Genomic DNA, 21,409 nt, shown 5'->3' with positions numbered 1-21,409 from the left:
GAAACGCGGCCGGCAGAAACGCTTCCGGTCGGTGCTTCAAGGAAATGGAGCCGACTGGCAACCCAGCGTGAACGCTCCTGGCCGCGCCGAGCCGCGGACGGTGCTGTGCTGCCGAGAGCTCGCGCGTGGCGGTGCCGCCGCCAGTTTTCTGGTATTGGGCAGTGGAAAGAGAGCCCAGAGCTTTGTGACACTGGGAAGTCCCTGAGTTTGTCTACACGGGTTTCCTCGTTTGCGAAGTGGAGGTTGTGAGGGTACCTGCTTAAATGAAATAACAATCCGTGTAAAACATGAGCCCAATGCCTGGAACTTCTAATTATTTTTATTAAATGAAATACACTTATCGCCCTGTTCATTAAGTGCCACGCCACTACGTTCCAGGCACTGTGCTAAGCTTGGGCGAGGAAGAGAGGCACTGGACAGGGCGGAGCTCGCCCGGCCGCCGGGGTCGTCCGGGCCTCAGGGAGGTGTCCGCAAGGGCTGGGAGGGCGGGCGAGCTCTCTCTGCTTTGCAGACCGAAACAGTTAAAGATTTTCTTCCCAAGAATGACTCAAGGTAAAAGAAAAAAGCAACTGGCCGTGCCGAGTGCCGGCGAGGAGGTGGAGCCGGTGCAGGCGGACAGCAGCCGCGCCAGGCGTCGGGAGTGCCAGGTGCACTCCTGGCCCCAGCGTCCAGCTAGTGCCCACGCTGGGGTGCAGGCGTGTCCGTGGTGGGTCGCCCACCGGGAGACCTGGACTGAGTTCCTGACTGCTTGTCTGGTCCCAGCCCAGTCCCGCTGTTCCGGGCGTTTGCCGGGGGAACCAGCAGGTGGAAGCACTCTCTGGGTCTCTCTCTCCATCCCTCTGGCTTGCTCGCTCGCTCTTTCTGCTTTTCAAATCATGTTTTAGAAGAAAAAAAAAATTATCGCAGCCACATAGGAACATCATTTGACACAAAAGTTAAACATATATACACCTGAAGTCACAGCAATTATACTCCTGGGAATATTCCCAAAAGTAAGACTTTGTTTTTAAAGGTGTTTTTTTTTTTTTTTTTTTTTTTTTTTTTTAATTTATTTGAAAGGCAGAGTCAGAGAGAAAAAGGTATTCCATCCACTGGTTCACTCCCCAAATGGCCGCAACAGCAGGAGCTGAGCCGATAAGAAGCCACGAGCCAGGAGCTTCTTCCGGGTCTCCCACACTGGTGCAGGGCCCCAAAGACTTTGGCCACCTTCCACTACTTTCTCAGGCTGTAAGCAGAGAGCTGGATCGGAAGTAGAGCAGCCAGGACTCAGACCAGCGTCCATATGGGATGCCAGCACTACAGGCGGCGGCTTTACCTGCTACACCACAGCGCCAAACACAAGAAATAATTTTTTAAAATATTTATTTATTTATATGAAAGTCAGAGTTACACAGAGAAGGAGAGGCACAGAGAGACAGAGAGACAGAGAGACATAGCGAGGTCTTCCATCCGTTGATTCATTCCCCAACTGACCACAACAGCCAGAGCTGCACCGATCTGAAGCCAGGAGCCAGGAGCTTCTTCTGGGTCTCCCACATGGATGCAGGGGCCCAAGGACTTGGGCCATCTTCCACTGCTTTTCCAGGCCACAGCAGAGAGCTGGATCAGAAGTGGAGCAGCCAGGACTCGAACTGACGCTCATATAGGGTGCCGGCACTTCAGCCGGTGGCTTTACCTGCTGTGCCACAACGCCAACCATGAGAAATAAATTCTTGATGTCTACTAAAAGACCTGTAGAAAAATGATCATAATAGTATAATTCATAATAGTCCCGGACAAGCCGGCGCCGTGGCTCAACAAGCTAATCCTCCGCCTTGCGGCGCCGGCACACCAGGTTCTAGTCCCAGTCAGGGCACCGGATTCTATCCCAGTTGCCCCTCTTCCAGGCAGCTCTCTGCTATGGCCCGGGAAGGCAGTGGAGGATGGCCCAAGTCCTTGGGCCCTACACCCGCATGGGAGACCAGGAGGAAGCACCTGGCTCCTGGCTTCGGATCGGCACGATGCACCAGCCGCAGCGGCCATTGGAGGGTGAACCAACGGCAAAAAGGAAGACCTTTCTCTCTGTCTCTCTCACTGTCCACTCCACCTGTCAAAAAAAAAAAAAAAAAGTCCCGGACAACAACTTAGAAATCTCTTAACAGGAGAAATAGGTGTGATATATTCATACAACAAAATAGTATAAGCCATGAAAAAGAATAAACTGCTACAAGCAAGAATGTGAATGAATCTCACCGACATAATTGTGAAAAAAGTAAGGCAGAAACGAATATATACCCTATGACTTCACTCATATGGCATTCAGAAACAGGCAAAACGAATCGATCATGACAGGTCAGAACGGTGAAGGGCACCGAGCGGCTGCTGGGAAGGCTGTGCGTGCTGAGCTGGGTGGCACGTGTGGTTGCTGCACACCCTGGTAAACATGCCCTGAGGCAGGACATGGTCTGTGTGGAGGTTATACTTCAACAAGAGGGAGTCAAGTACCAACCATAGGGGAAAGGACTGATAAAGTTGACTGCCTAAAGGTAGATTACAGCCCTAGGGTCAACAAAAGTTAAGTTTTAAGCTTTGGCGGTGTTTGTGTATTCATCCATAACCCTTATTCCATCTGTGTGCCCAAAACTCACCAATCGAAGCATCAGCTCCAATCAGGATCACCAAGCAGACTTACATGAGCAAATGTGTGCTTCTAAGTAGGAGCAGACACCAAAGTGGGGTCCTCCATTTTCAGTGTGTGTGCAAATCGCAGCCCCCAAACAGAAAAACAAAGAGAGCTTTGTTTCATAAGATAAAACAGTAACAAAGTGGAGGGGCACACTGACAGTACCACCATGAACAAATTATAAATTTGAATTATTTTATTTTAGAGAAAATTTCTATTAATGTGGAATACTTGTACATTTTTACAGGGTACAGTAAAATAATACATATAGACAGTGGAAACTGATCAAATCAGGCAGCTAGATTTCCCATTTCCTTACCTTCTCTGTGTGTTTGGAGCCTACCAGGTCTTCTCTTCCAGTTCTTTATACAAGATAAGGTACATTCTTGTGACCTACAGTTGCCCTGCTGTGCTGCGGAGCGCCAGAACCTACGACCTCTACCTCTTGTGTTTTGTGCTCACTTCAGCAACACGTATACTATCTGTGAGGTTTTGGAACCCATTGTCCAATCTCCTCCCTCCACCCCACCTCCCCTCACCCTTCCTAGCCCCTAGTGATCACTCTTCTAAGTTCACATTGACTTTCTGTAACTCTCACATTGAGAGAGAACATGTGCATTTGTCTTCCCTTGTCTGGCTCATTTCATTTAACACAAGACTTTCTGTTCCATCCATTTTGTTGCAAATGTCAGGATTTCACTCTTTTTAATGGCTGAACACTATTCCATTGTGTATATATACCACATTTTCTTTATCCATGCCTCTGTGGATGGATGCCTAGGTTGATTCCATCTTAGTCATTGTGAATAGCTGCAATGAACATGGGAATACAAGTAGGTATCTCTTTCATATGCTAATTTAATTTCCTTTGGCTATATACCAAGAGCTGGAATAGCTGAGTCACACAGTAGGTCTGTTTTTAGTTTTTTTTTAAAGATGTATTTATTTGAAAGTCAGAGTTACATAGAGAAGGAGAGCGAGGTCTCCCATCCGCTGGTTCACTCCCCCGTTGTCTGAAACATCCGGAACTGCACCGATGCAAAAGCCAGGAGCTTCTTCCAGGTCTCCCACACAGGCACAGGGAGCCACAGACCACAGCAGAGAGCTGGATCAGAAGTGGAGCAGCCGGGTCTCGAACTGGCGCCCATATGGGATGCCGGCACTGCAGGTGGCAGCTTTACCTACTCTGCCACAATGCCGGCCCCCTGTAGCTATATCTTGAAGTGTCTTCTCTGTTTGAAGCACTTTCATAGTTTTTTTTTTTTTAAGATTTTATTTATTTATTTGAAAGAGTTACACAGAGACAGGAGAGGCAGAGAGAGAGAGAGAGAGGTCTTCTATCCGCTGGTTCACTCCCCAGTTGCCTGCAACGACCAGAGCTGTGCTGATCTGAAGCTAGGAGCCAGGAGCTTCTTCTGGGTCTCCTACCTTCTACTGCTTTCCCAGGCCATAGCAGAGAGCTGGATTGGAAGTGGAACAGCTGGGTCTAGAACCAGTGCCCATATGGGATGCTGGCGCTTCAGGCCAGGGCGTTAACCCACCGCGGCACAGCGCTGGCCCCAGCACTTTCATAGTTTTAGTCTTACAGGTAGGCCTTTCACCCCTTTGGAGTTGGTTTTTGTTCATGGGGAAGGCAGGGAGGGGTGTTGTTTGAATCCTCTGTATATGGACGTCCTGTTTTCCCCAAGCCATCTATCAAGGAGGCCGTCCTTGCTCCGGTGTGTGTTCTTGGTGCCTTTGTTGAGAATCAGTTGGCTGTGGCTATGTGGATCCATTGTGCTGATGTGATTTATTGCATTTATTGATTTGCATATGTAGAACCACCCCTCTATCCCTGGGATAAATCCCACTTGGTCATGGTGCTTGATCTTTTTGATGTGCTGTTAAATTCAATTTGCTAGTGTTTTATTGAAATCTGTGTTGATCAGGGTGTTGGTCTCTAGTTTCCTTTATTTGTCATTTCTTGTATGGTTTTGGAATCAAAGTAATGCTAGCCTCATAGAATGAAGTCTCTCCCTCTCGATTTTTTAGAATAGTCTGGGAAAATTTTATGTTGGTTTTTCCTTAAAAGTTTTGTAGAATTTGTGAAGCCCTGTGGTCCTGGGTTTTTCTTTGTTGGGAGACTTCTTATTACGGATGCAGTCTCATTACTCACTGTTAGTCTGTTCAGGTTTTCTATGTCTTCACAGTTCAATTTTAGTAAGTTATATATGCCCACAAATTTACCCATTTCTTCTAGATTTTTAAATTTGTTGCCACATAACTGTCTATAACAATCCCTAATGATCTTTAGAATTTTCTCTGTGTGTCTGTGTGTCTCCCTCTCTTTCTCTTTTTTGGTCAGTTTTTGTCTTAAAATCTACAAGCCACCAGTGTTCAGTCATGGGGGTCCACCCTGGGGATCTTACATGATCTCAAGCACCCCCAAAGGCCCACCTCCAAACACCCTAGTCTGATTGAGCTCCCACCTCACAACACCTCGCCATGGCAATTAAATTCCACCGTGAGCTCTGGAAGGGGATGCACCATGCAGAGCTTGAATTCATCTGTTAGCCCCAGCAGGGGAGGAGCCCTTTGTCTGGCGAGGGAGGCCCAGGAGGGTAAGGGTTGCATGGTCTGGGTTAACAGAGTGCTTGCTTTAAAAAAAAACCATTTATTTATTTATTTATTTGAAAGGCAGAATTACAGAGGCAGAGAGAGAGAGAGAGAGAGAGAGAGGGGCCTTTCATCTGCAGGTTCACTCCTCAGATGGCCTGGAGCTGTGCCGATCTGAAGCCAAGAAGCCTGGAGCTTCTTCCAAGTCTGCCGCACAGGTGCAGGGGCCCAAGCACTTGGGCCATCTTCTGTTGCTCTCCCAGGCCACAGCAGAGCTGGATAGAAAGTAGAGCAGCTGGGACTCAAACCAGCACCCACATGGGATGGCAGAGCTGCAGGCGGCGGCTTTACTGGCTACAGCACAGCACTGGGTCCCTGAACGCTTTCTTTCCTGGCCAGTGCTCCAGTGGTTCCATAGGAGACCTGGAGACGTGGAGCTGTAACTGATCCTGTACTAGAATTTGGTTTCCAGCTACAGTCAGCCCCATGACTACAGGAGATAAATTGTATTTACTACAGACATCAAAAGTCGGTGACTTAAGGTTGCTTTCCAACACCAGCACTACCTCTAGTTCAGCAAACTCCAGCTAAAGGAAAAGGAGGTGAGTAAGGAAGTTGAATCCCGTGGTTCCCACGAGGCAGGCCAACTGACAGTGGTGAAGCACCCAGGAAGTTACCGCTGCAAAAGCTGCTTGCAGGAGTGCGCCCTCTGCTGGAGAGGCGAAGGAACCTCCTCATTACAGGACTGGTCGTGTGGCACTCTGTGGAATTAGCCATTATCAGAAATCCGCTGAGCCTCTGATTCGCAAACTCCCCTTCCTGCATGTGGCGTGGAAAATCGCTCAGAACTTCAAAATAAATCTGCACTTCCAGAGCGCAGCTTCTGGTGCTTTGTGGGAGGCAAGTGAGGCCTCTCTGTGTGCTACCCATGCCAAGTCTGTAATAAATTGTGACAGAAGACATCCGGCCAGCAGGCTGCATATGTGCAGAACGTGCTTAAACTCCACCAGGATGGGGAAAATGTCATCTTCAACCATTATTTTCTCTTTTTTTGTTATTGGTAGTGCTGAATATTAGATTTTGTTCTTTTCTGTTTTCTTTTTCTTTCTCTGTCTCTCCTTTTTTTTTTTTTTTTAGATTCTTTTCCCCATGGGATTGAAAAGTACCGAAGTATGTGATTGCAAATAGAAAAAATGAAGGGGGCTGGTGCTGTGGCGCAGTAGGTTAATCCTCCACCTGTGGCAGCAGCATCCCCTATGGGCTCCAGTTCTAGTCCCGGCTGCTCCACTTCCTATCCAGCTCTCTGCTGTGGCCTGGGAAAGCAGTAGAAGATGGCCCAAGTCCTTGGGCCCCTGCACCCACGTGGGGGACCTGGAAGAAGCTCCTGGCTCCTGGCTTCGGCCTGGCCCAGCCCTGGTGGTTGAGGCCATTTCAGGAGTGAAGCAGTGGATGCAAGACCTTTCTGTCTGTCTCTCCCTCTCACTGTCTATAACTCTACCGCTGAAATAAATAAATAAAATCTTAAAAAAGAAAAAATAGGGGGCAGAAATCAGATATTGGCAGTTTTTCCATTCATTTGTGTCAATTTTTAATATAAATGTGAGGACATGAAGCATTGCTGCAAGTCAAAATGTTTCGGTGAACAAGTTGCAGCAGTTCAACTTTGTAACCATTATAAATAAACCTGCTAAATTTCTGACATTGCCAGGACAATTAGGTTTTTGTAGCATTTTTATCATACATTAGGTTCCACCCATTCACTGTACTCTCCTAGGTTGTCCTCCATGCAGGGATTTTTTTTTTTTAACTTATTTGACAGGTAGACAATGAGAGAGAAACAGAGAGAAAGGTCTTCCTTTTTCCATTGGTTCACCCCCCAAATGGCCACTATGGCCAGTGTGCTGCACTGATCCGAAGCCAGGAGCCAGGTGCTTCCTCCTGGTCTCCCACGCGGGTGCAGGCGCCCAATCACTTGGGCCATCCTCCACTGCCCTCCCAGGCCACAGCAGAGAGCTGGACTGGAAGAGGAGCAGCCGGGACTAGAACCCGGTGCCCATATGGGATTCCAGCGCCGCAGGCAGAAGATTAGCCAAGTGCACCACAGCGCCGGCCCCCAGGAATGTGTTTTTAATGTTGTGTGTCTTCTGTGCTGTTCCTGTGAGTTTGCTATTAAGATAATTAAACTATTGAAAAAAAGAAAGTCAGTGGCTTAAGACTTACCTTGAGCCAAAGTGTAGGATGCTGAACTTGTTCTGGTTCTTTACTCTGTCCCGAGCAGTAAAAAGGAACCCGTCTCCACCCCAAGGTTTTCAGACCCCTTCTGCCCCCTGCTGTTCTGCGGCAGGACCTGCAGGGCATCGCTCATGCAGGTGCAGGTGCGACTGTAGCTCATGGTCGGCTCACTGCAGGCCAGGGGCTGCCTCCCACGGCAGCGGGATGTTCAAGGCCCCCACAGAAATACCAAGTCCCCGCCTGTCCAGTCCCAGTTGATGTATGAGTTACAAGTCACAGTTCTTAGTTATGTCTCATGGAAAGGACACGTCTCCAAAATTGTTCCAAGGGGACGTGAAGACCCGATGGAGCAGTCACCACAGAGAAGCGAGACAATGCTGGGAGTCAACCATTTTGAAAGTGAGAAGACGGAAAAGTGGATTCTGTTGAACCTTCAAGTTACAGGTTACGCCTTTTTTAATCAAGTTAATTCTGCAGCATATAAGTAGTTAAAAAGTTTCTCAGTTCAACTTATGAAAATAGCACAATATCAATACCAGAGCCTAAAACAGAGAGAAGTCTTTGAAGAATACATAATTGTCATGTAAACTATTTTTTGTCATGTAAACTATTTGTTGGTCATGTAAACGATTTTAAAAGGTGAGAAAAGATGCAAAACCACCCAACACATTTTACTGACTAGCATATCCTGAAATGCAAAGGTGGACAAGAACAAGAGAAAAAAAATATATATGATCCCATTGATGAATAATAAAGCAAAAATCCTAAATAAAATGTTAGTAAATTAAATCCAGCGGTGTATTCTGTATTCAAAAGGCAGAGAAACAGAAAGGTGGAAGCAGAAGGAGATTGTCCACCCCCTGGTTCACTGCCTGAATGCCCACAACAGCCAGGGCTGGGCCGGGCAGAAGCCAGGAGCTGCGAACTCAGCTCAGGTTTCCCACATGACTGGCTGGGACCCAACCACTTGAGCCACCACTGCTGCCTCCCAGGGTGTACACTGGCAGGGAGCTGGGATCAGAAACAAAGCCAATCCTCAAACCCAAGCAATCCAATACGGGGTGCAGGCCCAAGCAACATCTTCACCATTGTGCCAAACACCCACCTCCTAGAAGAGTATTCAAAGAGTAATTCAGGGGCCAGCATTGTGGAGCGTTGGGTTAGTCCAAAGCACCGGCATTCCATATGGCCTCTGGTTCGAGTCCAGGTTACTCTGGTTCCAATCCAACTCCCTGCCAATGTGCCTGGGAAGTCAGTGGAGGATGGCCCAAGTGCGTGGGCCCCAGCACCCACACGGGACACCCAGAAGAAGCTTTTGGCTCCTGGGTTTGGCCTTGCCTAGGCCCAGCCACTGAGGTCGTCTGGGGAGTAAACCAGTGGGTGGAAGATCTCTGTCTCTCCTTCTCTCTGTAATTCTGACAAATAAATAAATAAATCTTCAAAAAAAAAAAAAAAGAGTAACTCATCAGATCTAAAGATTTATCCAAACATTGATACAATGGCTCAGCATTAGGATATACATTAATTTATTATATTAATGAATTGACGATAAAATAGTATGATTATTTTTAATTCAATGTCCATTTATGATTACAAAAAAAAAAAAAAAACCCTAGAGAAAGAACATCCTTGATTTGCACGGTAACAGCCTCCAGTCAGTGCCATACGCCATGGTGAAACAAGAGGAGCCCTCTGGTTGAAGTCAGAGACGAGATGAGGATGACCTTTGCCACCAGCACTGCTTGGAATGGCTCTAAAGTTCTCATTCAGAAGGAGAAAGGAAGCAATAACAAGTATAAACCATAGATAAGAAGGGGCAAATTGTGATTATTTGCAGATGCCACTCTCGCTTTTATAGAAAAACCTAAGAAAATCAATTGGCAAACTATTAAAACTAATAGGGGCATTCAGCAAGGTGACCACATACAAGATCAGCATACAAAAATCAATAGCTTTTCTATATACCAGCAATAACCAATTAGAAGATGTAATAGGAAGTAACATTCTATGCACAATAGCAACAAAACTATTAAGTATCCAAGAATAAACCTAAAACTAGAGTTTATTTCAGGCCTATGAGGATAGTTCAAAATGAGGAAATCCATCAATCTTAATTAACCACATTGATAAAATTTTAAAAATTCAAAAATTTTAGCTATCACATTAGAGAAAAATCAAGAATCATCTCTGTTTAAAAAAAAAAAAACACTAAATAAAGCAAGAGACAAAGGGCCAGTGTTGTGGCATATAGGGTAAAGCCACCATCTGTGACACTGGCATCTCATATGGGCACCAGTTTGAGAACCTGCAAAAAGACACAAAGACATTTCAGCTGTGATAAAGAGGGATCTGTGTGTGTGTGTTGCTTTGTTTTCAGAAACTAAGAGCAAACATCCTAATATTAAAGGCACCATCGTTGAAGTAAAAAAATGAGACAGGGATCATATAGTCTCTAAAAGTTGTTCTGTGTAAAACTGAAATTGAGGATTTTTTTTTTTTTAAGAAAAAATGATGTGTTTATCTGAGAGGCAGAGTAACAGGCAGAGGGAGAGACTGAGAGGGAGAGACAGAGGGGGAGGTCTTCAACTGGTTCACTCCCCAGATGACCACAATGGCCGGAACTGAGCTGATCTGAAGACAGGAGCCAGGAGCCAGGAGCTTCTTCCGGGTTTCCCAGATGGTGCAGGGGCCCACATGGTGCAGGGGCCCAAGCGCTTGAATTATCCTCCACTGCTTTCCCAGGCCATAGCAGGGAGCTGGATTGGAAGAGGAGCAGTCTGATATGAACTGACTGATGCCACAGGCAGAGGCTTAGCCTACTACGCCACAGGAAACTGATGATTTGACCATGGTTAAAAACCATTTAACTGAGGCTGGCCCTGTGGTGCAGTAGGTTAATCCTCTACCTGCAGCGCCAGAATCCCATATGGACACCAGGTTCTAGTCCCAGCTGCCCCTCCTCTGATGCAGCTCTCTGCTGTGGCCCAGGAGGGCAGTGGAGGATGGGCCAAGTCCTTGGGAGACCAGGAAGAAGTTCCTGGCTCCTGGCTTCGGATCAGCGCAGCTCCAGCCCATTGCAACCATCTGGGGAGTGAACCAACGGAAAGAAGACCTTTCTCTCTGTCTCTCCCTCTCACTGTCTGTCACTCTACCTGCAAGATCTTTAAAAAAAATAAAATAAAATAAACAAACATTTAACCTCTCCAAGAGCCTACCAAAATAGGAATGGGTTGTCTTTGGTTTTCTATTACACAGGAAGATGGAAACTGAACTCTCATCCAGAGACGGAAACTACCCAACAGGTCTTTCATGTTCCCCCATCAAGGCATTGCCAACTGCTAGCCAGCTCTTGCTCACCCTACGCCTGTCTCCAATGGAATAGAAGAATTTTCAATTTCCCAAACACTCCTAGGACCCAGAGCTGCCTTCGTTCACGTGGAGGTGGGGCCTAACACACAGGCCTCCCCACGCTGCTCAGCATCTCTGGGCACAGAAACCGGCTTACCCCACCGTGCCAGAATTCCCACCGTTCGGTTACTTCCTCATGCTCAAGAGTTGTAAGCATATTTTGTTTTTCTTTTTAAAGATGTATTTGTTTACTTGAGAGGTAGAGTTACAGACAGAGAGAGAGAGAGACAGAGAAAAAGGTCTTCCCTCCGCCGGGTCACTCCCCAAATGGCCAGAGCTGGTCTGATCCAAAGCCAGGAGCCAGGAGCTTATTCTGGGTCTCCCATGCGAGCACAGGGGCCCAAGGACTTGGGCCATCCTCCACTGCTTTCCCAGGCACATTAGCAGGGAGCTTATCAGAAGAAGAGCAGCCAGACATCCAACTGGTGCCCATTGGATGGGATGCCAGCCGCGGGGGATGCTTAACCTACCTATGCTTAACCCTACTACCCCACAGAGCCGGCCCCTGTAGGCTAATTTTGAAATCCTATCCCTCCTTCTTTGTTTGGATACTGTGGACTAGGTTTCTGTTTATTAAAATAATAATAATAATAATAATAAAGAACCCTGCAAGATGGATTCTAAACAAAGAGATGGGGTGGCTTTCAAGCAAGAGGGCCCTGAAGTTACACCGGTCGCCTCGGGGTTTGGGGAAGAGCGCGCACGCCTCACTGCGCGAGCCTAGCAGACCAACGGGAGGTGAGTGGAGGGTTGTTGGAGGCCCCCGCCCAGCTCCGGGGCAAGCAGATCCGCGCAGAGGAAGTGGGTGAGGGCACGCGCCGGGTCTCAGTGCCAGAGGAGGGAAAGGGGAAAGCAGGAGTGGGCGAGGAGAGAGAGGTCGGGGTGCGGCGGAGCGGGCGCAGGGTCTCCCCGATGGCCCTGCGCAGTTCCTCCGCGATGCGCAAGGGGCCCAGGCTTGCAAACTCCCAACGGATGCGGACGGACCTGAGTGAGGAGACGCTTCAGGGAAGGTAGAGCCAGCGCTGCTCAGCCTCCAGGACAGTACGTAGGATGGAAGAGGGGCGGAATGTGTCAACAAACCCGGGAAGAGAGCTCCCTCACCCACCGCAGCCGCGAGGCCTGGGTAGTAAACTCTGCAGGGAAAGAGGAGCACCCAAGGGCAGGGTACCACAGGCAGGGTGCCGCTCACAGGGGAGACGGCGGCTGGTGAGGCTCAGCACGCGCAGGTCCCGGTGTCCCCTCGGCCTGTTGGAAAGTCTGGGCAACCTCGAGCCTCCCAATAAATAGCCTGGAGAAGACGGAACCCTCTCTCCCAGAGGAAGCAGCATTGAGCACGGTGCACACGGAGCCCAGGGCAGCTGTTCCGGAAGTAAAGAAGGAAGGTTTAGCTAATTGTTGGAGGCAGAACAAGGCAGGGCAGATCGCTGGGACCACTGGGGCAGCAGCTGCCGGGAAGGGATGCACCTACTAAGCCCGTAGGCAACAGGAAGGGGGCTTGCAGAGCCAGGAAGCCAGGGGAGCTGTCCCGGCCCAACTCCACTCCCACAGCAGAGAGCTGGCCCTGAAGAGGGGCAACCGGGACAGAATCCGGCGCCCCAACCGGGACTAGAACCAGGTGTGCTGGCGCCACAAGGCGGAGGATTAGCCTGTTAAGCCGCGGCGCCGGCTTCTGTTTTTTTTTTTTTTTTTTTTAAATATTTATTTTTTTATCTGAAATGCAGAGACACAAAGAGAGACAGTGGTCTCCCACTGCTGGTTCATGCCTCAAATGCCTGCAGCAGTCAGGGCTGTACCAGGCTGAAGCCAGGAGCTCAGAACTCCATCTGGGTCTCCCATGTGGGTGGCAGGGACCCACGTATTTGAGCCACCACCTGGTGCTTCCCAGGGTGCACATTAGCAAGAAAATGGAAACTTGTATTCAAATGCTCAATTGAGGCCGGTGCAGTGGCTCACTAGGCTAATCCTCCGCCTTGCAGCGCCGGCACACAGGGTTCTAGTCCCGGTTGGGGCACCGGATTCTGTCCCGGTTGCCCCTCTTCCAGGCCAGCTCTCTGCTGTGGCCCGGGAGTGTAGTGGAGGATGGCCCAAGTCCTTGGACCCTGCACCCCATGGGAGACCAGGAGAAGCACCTGGCTCCTGCCATCGGATCAGCGCAGTGCGCCGACCGCAGCACGCCAGCCGCGGCGGCCATTGGAGGGTAAACCAACGGCAAAAAGGAAGACCTTTCTCTCTGTCTCTCTCTCACACTGTCCACTCTGCCTGTCAAAAATAAAAAATAAAAAAAAAAGAAAGCTGTAATTTCATTCTGAATGCGCACTCTTAGCTTACTCAAGTTATTTTTCAAATTTCCTTAGGCCACTCTGAATATGTGTCTTGTGGCTCTTGGGTTATAGCTTTTCTCTTCTGTTTGGAAATTTATGCCTACTTTAGGAACTAGGAAAAGTATCAATGACTCCAACAGAGCAGCATATGTTTAACTTAAAGAAGAGAGACTTAGCAACCCAGTGCCATGGTAGATAGTATTTAGGTCCTGATTTCAATAAACCAACTATAAAAAGACATTTGGGGACAACTGGGAAAAAACTTAACGTGAGCTGGTCATTAGATGGTATTAGGGAGTAGTTAATTTTGCTGGGTATGATAATGACATTGTAGCAAAAAGCCTGTATGTGTCAAAGGTTTTCAGTAAAGAATTTAAAAGTGAAACTGAAGAAATATTAAAGATAGTATACCCCCTCTCCCTATTTCGTAAGTTTTACTTTTTGATTTTACCCTTCATTTTTAGAGCAACCTTTGGCCTGCTTTCTAATTTCTGGCTCAAAGAGGGCGGAGGTCTGCTTCTACTGACCAGACATAATGGAGCCAAGGCGGGAAGAGATAACATCGGAATGTGGGAAATGGCCCACCAAAACCTGTTTACCTCTACAGGCGCCCAGTTGGTGAAATACAGAAGCAGCCTCCTCTCTGATCTTGATCTTGTCTGTTCCTAAAATGTTTAATTTAGGATTTATTCAGCCTTGGGAAATGCATGGTGAGAGCGACCCCCGCCCTATCCTGTTGTAAAACTTGTCTTTGCCTGATGTTATCTGTACTTTGCATGTGTATACCTTCTCACCTTGTGCTTGTAAAACGCTCTTACCTCCTTTGTGAACCAAATGGGTTAGCTTGAAAGGCCCGAGTAACTATAAAAAGCTGATGTAAATTGTACTTAGGGTCGCTCGCTCACATTCGTGAGCTGCGACCCCAGCATGCTGGTGAATAAAATACTCTACTTGCTTTTTGCATAAGAGCCTGTCTCGGTGTGTTCTCTGCTCCAGCACGGCCATAACAAAACGACACAGTACCTGAGTTCTCTAAAAGACTCCAGTAAAAGAAAGAGAAGGGTTGTGGTGAGGACCAAGTATAATGAATAAGAGTGGGAAAATGTTGGTACTTGTTGAATAGAGTGTTAGGTGCTTGGAGGCTTATTATACCACTCACTCTGAGAAGGTCTGAAATTTTCCATAATAAAAAGGTATGAACTCCCTCACTTGCATGTCTCCCCAGGTGAAGCCATTGAACCCAAGAACAAATGTTAGATCAAATAAAAAATTTAATATAAATGACCTTCTTTAATTGCTTTCTTTGGCCTTTGAAATCTTTTAACAGACAAAAGTGAGCATATTATGGAAAAATAAAAGACCATCGTCACAGTCTGTTAATCCCATATGGTTCCCATGAGAAGGATAAATAGTTATGCGGCAGTTTTATGGGATCCTGGCCCCAATATAGGAAAAATTCCCAAAGGACTCTGAACTGTTTTTAGTCACAACACTTCTGACCCCAGTGTGTGGGGTATTTTTGCACATGAACAACCAATTCTCCAACTTTCAGTGTCCTGCCACTCAATTCTGACACTAACTTCCGGGAGTGAGCACAGATCCAGCTAGCTAAATTCTCAATCCCACAGACTGCCCCCATTTCAGACGCCACTCAAAAGTCCCTGGGTAGGCCGGCGCCGCAGCTCACTAGGCTAATCCTCCGCCTTGCGGCGCCAGGACACCGGGTTCTAGTCCCGGTCGGGGCACCGATCCTGTCCTGGTTGCCCCTCTTCCAGGCCAGCTCTCTGCTGTGGCCAGGGAATGCAGTGGAGGATGGCCCAAGTGCTTGGGCCCTGCACCCCACAGGAGACCAGGAGAAGCACCTGGCTCCTGCCATCGGATCAGCACGGTGCGCTGGCTGCAGCACGCCAGGTGTGGCAGCCATTGGAGGGTGAACCAATGGCAAAAAGGAAGACCTTTCTCTCTGTCTCTCTCTCTCACTGTCCACTCTGCCTGTCAAAAAAAAAAATAAAAAAAAAAAAGAAAAAGAAAAAGAAAAAAAAGTCCCTGGGTAGTCCCTACCCTTCTGACCAACCAAATAGAAGCCAAGGGTTTCAACGACCCCCTCTTTAGAGTCGGAGTCGTTTGTTTGCTGGAATAACTCACAAGACACAAGGAAATCCGTTTCTTGGTGTCCATGTTTACTGTAAAGTGATAGCACACTGCTGTAAATACAGAGTTCCTTTGGCGTGGTCTGAGAGGTTCTGGGCGTAGGCGCTTCTGTCCCCATGGACTTGGGGGCGCATGACCCCTCCAGGGCATGAATGTGTGTCAGGTACTTTCTGAATCCCATTATTCAGGGGTTGATTAGAATCACTGAGTATTGGTGATTGACACAATCTCCACCCACCCTGCAGTCAGGTGACTGGAGCCCCTGGCAACCAGCCCCATCCTGGAGCCATGTAGGGGCCACCAAATGGAGCCTTATTTGCATAAATTCAAGTATTATTGAAAGGGGATGCTTATGAATAATAAAAGATGCTCCTGTCACTCAGGAAACGCCAAGGCCTCTATCAAGGACTGGGACAAAGGTCAAATATGTATTTCTTACCATACCACAGGCTGTCCATACCCCTCCTTCCTCTGCTGTTTTTTTTTTTTTTTTTTTTTAATCATTGTGGACAAATAGGGAGAAACTGAGCATGAAGTCGTTTCCTTTTTTTATGAAAAGAGGTGAAGTGAACATCCTGGTCCTGTTCTGCAAATTCACTACGTGCTTTTTTTTTTTTTTTTTTTTTAATTAAATTATTATTCAAGAGGCAGAGACACAGAGTTCCCATCTGCTGCTTTACTCTCCAAATACCTGCAGTGGCCATGAATGCACCAGATTGAAGCTGGAAACCAGGAATTCAATCTCGGGCTTCCACATGGGTGGCAGGAACCCGATTATTCGAGCCCTTACCTGCTGCCTCCCAGAATCAGCATTAGCAGGAAGCTGGAGTCAGGACTGGAGTCGGAACTCCAGTGCAGGAAGGCCCTCTGCTATGGGACAAAAGCATTTTGTCATCCAGGCTCGAAATGCATCTCTGGCAATAATCTCTTATTTGACCAGCCAAAGCAGAGGAAATGGGTATGTGTGTGTGGCCCTTGGCTTCAATGCACTGGTTCAGTATCAGAATAAACACATTAGGGCTACAAGGACAATCAACTGAAGTTTCCAGGTGAGCCCAGCTTTCCCCTATCACACAGAGGACCATTTGTTTTATTTTTAATTTTTTTTTTTGACAGGCAGAGTGGACAGTGAGAGAGAGAGAGAATGGTCTTCCTTTTCCGTTGGTTCATCCCCCAATGGCCCCTGCAGCTGGCATGCTGCGACCGGTGCACCGCTCTGATCCGAAGCCAGGAGCCAGGTGCTTCTCCTGGTCTCTCATGCAGGTGCAGGGCCCAAGCACTTGGGCCATCCTCCACTGCACTCCCGGGCCACAGCAGAGAGCTGTACAGGAAGAAGAGCGACCAGGACAGAATCTGGTGCCCCGACTGTGACTAGAACCCAGTGTGCCGGCGCCGCAGGTGGAGGATTAGCCTATTGAGCTGCGGCGCCAGCCACAGAGGACCATTTGGAAAGCATGTCCTCTTCTGCACGCTCTACTTTTGAGAACCAAAACCTGCTTCAGGATAGTGTGAACGCTTAGCAGTTCCATACCTGGGAAGTGAGGCCCCACCTGCTCCGCCCCCAGCTTCTGCCTGCTTTGCTGCTGCAAGTTGACACCTGTAACCTTGGGAGACACTGGAACCCCATCCCCACCCCACCACACAGGTGTCCAGTAATGCCCGGCAGGTTCACAAAGCCACATTCCCTTCAACCCTGTGAGCCCCTAGCCAGTCATGGGCCAAGAGTACAAAAGCTCATCTCCTTAGCACAGGCCGACAGGTGCGGTGACAGCGCAGGCTCCACCTGCAGCCACGGCCTGCCGTGCTGGGCCTCTGCTCCCCTTCCCCCGCGGACTCTCCTGGGAGCCCTGCCTTATGAGCATTCGCACAGCTACAGCCAGTGAAAGTGGAGACCAGAATTGAATCCCTGAGCACATAAGCCAGGGAGGCCTCCTCAGAACAACCTTGCTCAATTTGCAAACATAAGTGAAATTCTACTTGAGTCGTTTCTGATAAACACTTCTGTTAGAAATAAAACCAAGTTCAACCAATCAGAAGTAGCCAACAAAATTCTAAGTATGTAGCCAGGGCTGTTCCAGCAGGGTAGACCAAAAAAGGCAGTTTTGTGTCTGAAAACCATAGCATAATGCCTTCTGCATTTTCTTCACAAATCCTTACCTCTGCTTTGCTGATGGAACACAAAGGTTGTTTTGTGTGGATTTCCCAATTCATTGTTTCTTTTCTTTTTCTTTTTTTTAAAGATTTATTTATTTATTTGAAAGTCAGAGTTACACAGAGAGAGAGGCAGAGAGAGAGAGAGAGAGAGAGAGAGAGAGAGGCCTTCGATCCACTGGTTCACTCCCAATTGGCCACAATGATCGGAGCTGTGCCGATCCAAAGCCAGGAGCCAGGAGCCAGGAGCTTCTTCTGGGTCTCTTACGTGGGTGCAGGGGCCCAAGGACTTGGGCCATTTTCTACTGCTTTTCCAGGCTATAGCAGAGAGCTGGATCGGAAGTGGAGCAGCTGGGTCTCAAACCAGTGCCCATATGGGATGTCAGCGCTTCAGGCCAGGGCATTAACCTGTTCCACAACATCGCCCGCCCCAACTCATCGTTTCTTGCTCTTTAAAATTTTATTGTGCTCTAACTTACTTTTTAAAAAACTTGTATTTTGTGATTTATTTTTGTTTATTTGGAAGACAGAGAAACAGAAAACTCCCATCTGCTGGTTCATTCACCAAATGCCCACAACAGGCAAGGCTGGGCCAGACTGAAGCTAGGAGTCAGGAACTCCAACCAGGTCTCCAGGGAGGGTAGCAGAAATCCAAGTACTTGAGCTGTCACCTGCTGCTTCCCAGGGTGGGCATTAACAGGAAGCTGGAATTGAAAGTGTTTGGGGGGGGGCAGGTTGGCACTGTGGCATAGTGGGTAAAGCCACTGCCTGCAGTGCCGACATGCCATACAGGTGCCAGTTCGAGTCTGGCTACTCCACTTCTGATCCAGCTCTGCTGTGGCCTGGGAAAGTGGTGGAGGATGGTGCAAGTCCTTGGGCCCCAGCACCCATGTGGGAGACCCAGAAGAAGCTCCTGGCTCCTAGCTTTGGATCTGCACAGTTCCAGCCGTTGCGGCCATTTGAGGAGTGAACCAGCAGATGGAAGACCTCTCTCTGTTTCTAACTCTCTAGCTCTTTCAAATAAATAAAATAAATTTTATTTTTTAAAGACCTATGTTTTAATTTTATTTATTTATTTATTTGAAAGAGTTACACAGAAAGAAGGAGAGGCAGAGAGAGAAAGAGGCTTTCCATCCGCTGTTTCTTTTTCTTTTCTTTTTCTTTTTTTACAGGCAGAGTGGACAGTGAGAGAGAGAGTCAGAGAGAAAGGTTTTCCTTTACTGTTGGTTCACGTTCCAATGGCCACTGCAGCTGGCACTCTGCGGCAGGCCCACCACGCTGATCCAAAGCCAGGAGCCAGGTGCTTCTCCTGGTCTCCCATGCGGGTGCAGGGCCCAAGCACTTGGGCCATCCTCCACTGCACTCCCGGGCCACAGCAGAGAGCTGGCCTGGAAGAGGGGCAACCGGAACAGAATCCAGCGCCCTGACTGGGACTAGAACCCAGTGTGCCGGCGCCGCAGGCAGAGGATTAGCCTATTGAGCTGTGGCGCCAGCCCATCCGCTGTTTCACTCCCCAATTGGCTGAAATGGCCGGAGCTGTGCCTATCTGAAGCCAGGAGCCAGAAGCTTTTTCCGGGTATCCCACCTAGTGCAGGGGTCCAAGGACTTGGGGCATCTTCTACTGTTTTCCAGGTCATAGCAGAGAGCTGGATGGGAAGTTGAGCAGCCGGGACTTGAACCAGCACCCATATGGGATGCCGGCGCTCCAGGCGGTGGCTTTACCTGCTACACCATAGTGCCAACCCCAATAAAATAAATTTTAAAGAAAGAAAGAGAAAGAAGTGGAAACAGGATTCAAACCTAGGCATTCTGATTAGAATGCAGGGATCCTGAGCGGCATCTTTTTTTTTTTTTTTTAAGTATTTATTTATTTGAAAGGCAGAGTTACAGAGAGGCAGAGGCAAAGAGAGAGAGAGAGAGAGAGAGAGAGAGAGAGAGAGAGAGAGAGAGAGGACTTCCATCTGCTGGCTCGCCCCCCAGATGTCCTCAATGGGCAGATCTGCACCTATCTGAAGACAGGAGCCAGAGCTTCTCCCAGGTCCTCCACCAGGGTGCAGGGGCCCAAGGACTTGGGCCATATTTTGCTACTTTTCCAAGGCCCTTAGCAGGAAGATGGATCAGAAGTGGAGCAGCCAGGGTGTGAACCAGTGCCCACATAGGATGCTCGTGTCGCAGGCTGCAGCTTTACCTTTTATGCCACAATACTAGATACTACAAGCTTGTTTGATAACAATAAATATTATCTAAAGAAAAATGGGAACTGAACTTGTTATTTTACAAAAAGGCAACCATTAGAAAACAATTTAAATACATACATACACACACACACACAATCTCAAGGCTTAGTCACAAGGGAAAAGTAGAAGCTACTTGGCAGGTGGAGAAGAAGCAACACTGTTGCACTCTGAAGTGTCAGGTGAGGGTTGTTACAGTGGCGCTCATTGTTCCTGATCCGCGCTTCCTTTGGGAAGGTCTCTACCTTCACAAAGCAGTACCCCCAGCTCCTCTAGCCCTGCCCAATGTCCTCCTTCAGATTCCAGAATCCAGGCCAAGAGTGATGCTGCCCATGGTGAAGAGAACCAGTCCATCCTGCAGATCACCTGCACCATGAAGATGCCCAGCCAATCTTGCTTGTCCTCAAAGGTTTCTATTCATCCTTCCCCGCTTTCCTAACCTCACATCCGTCTTCACTTCCTGCTGTCCCTGTAGACCTCAGACGGGATCAGACACCAAGGCGGCTGGCTTACAAACACGAATTCGGCAGAGCCTCAGTCTCCTAGGACAAGTCTGCTGTGTAGTGCCTTTCATTGTTGTTCAGCTCCTCTGATACAAAAAGAAAAAGAAAACAGGCAAAGAAGACAAAGAACAGAGCGAAGTAAAAGCAGAAAACCCAGAAGAGATACTGTTGTGGAACAATACCACTGAGACCAAACAGATCAGCTGTACCAATGAATGTAAGTGAGCTTAACCAACCTCTTAAAAGAAAATCAAAACAAATGAGAACAAATGTGAGCATCATGGGGCAGGTGTTTGGTCTAGCACTGAAGACACTGGTTAAGGTATCCGTGTCTCAGGGTGAGTGTTTGGCAAAAAGGTTAAGACTCCCCTGGGAGGCTGGTGCTGTGGTGTAGTGGGTAAAGCCCCTGCCTGCAGTGCCGGCATCCCAGATGATGCGGTTTGAGTCCCGCTGCTCCATTTCTGACCCAGCTCTCTGCTGTGGCCTGGGAAAGTGGTAGATGTCCCAAATCCCTGGGCCTCTGCTCCTACGTGCGAGACCTGGAGGAAGCTCCTGGCTCCTGGCTTTGGATTGGCGTAGCTCCAGCCGTTGCAGCCATCTGGGGAGTGAACAAGACGACAGAAGAACTTCTTCTCTATTTGTCTCTACATTTCTCTGTAACTGTCTTTCAAATACATGAAATAAATCCTTAAAAAAAAATAAAGACAAGACTCCCCTGGATGCCTCCACCCCATATGAGAGTGCCTGGGTTTCAGTTCTAACTCTGCTTCTGATCCCAGCTTCCTACAATTGCACCCTGGGGGAAAGCAGGTGATGGCTCAAGTACTTGGGTACTTCAGACAGATGCAGATACTTGGGTACAGAGAGACAGACACACACACAGAGAGAGACATTCCATCAGCTAGTTCAGTCAACAACTGTTGGCAACAGTCAGACCTGAACCAGGCTGAAGCCGGGAGCAGGGAACTTAATCCAGGTCTCCCATCCATTGTTTCACTCCCCAAAGGCCTGCCACAGCCAGAGCTGGGCCATGCTAAAACACGGAGCCAGGAACTCCATGGGATTCCAGGAACTCCATGATCTCTCTCCCATGGGGGTGGCAGGGGCCAAACACTTAAGCCATCATTTTCTGCCTCCCAGTATTCCTCCTAG

The 21,409-nt window shown here is 48.3% G+C and overlaps 1 protein-coding gene across 1 annotated transcript in view; it reads left to right on the top strand.

Moving 5' to 3' along the window:
• The window catches only part of KLF18 (KLF transcription factor 18), a 35,122-nt gene that overhangs the window by 298 nt on the left and 13,415 nt on the right, over window positions 1-21,409 (top strand). The window contains exon 2 of the mRNA XM_062190072.1: window positions 2-151. Coding sequence (XP_062046056.1) covers window positions 2-151 — 150 coding nt within the window. The remainder of the gene's footprint in view (window position 1; window positions 152-21,409) is intronic.

The sequence above is a fragment of the Lepus europaeus genome, chromosome 5, assembly GCF_033115175.1.
Source record: "Lepus europaeus isolate LE1 chromosome 5, mLepTim1.pri, whole genome shotgun sequence".
Taxonomy (NCBI): domain Eukaryota; kingdom Metazoa; phylum Chordata; class Mammalia; order Lagomorpha; family Leporidae; genus Lepus; species Lepus europaeus.
This window is presented reverse-complemented; position numbering and strand designations above follow the sequence as displayed.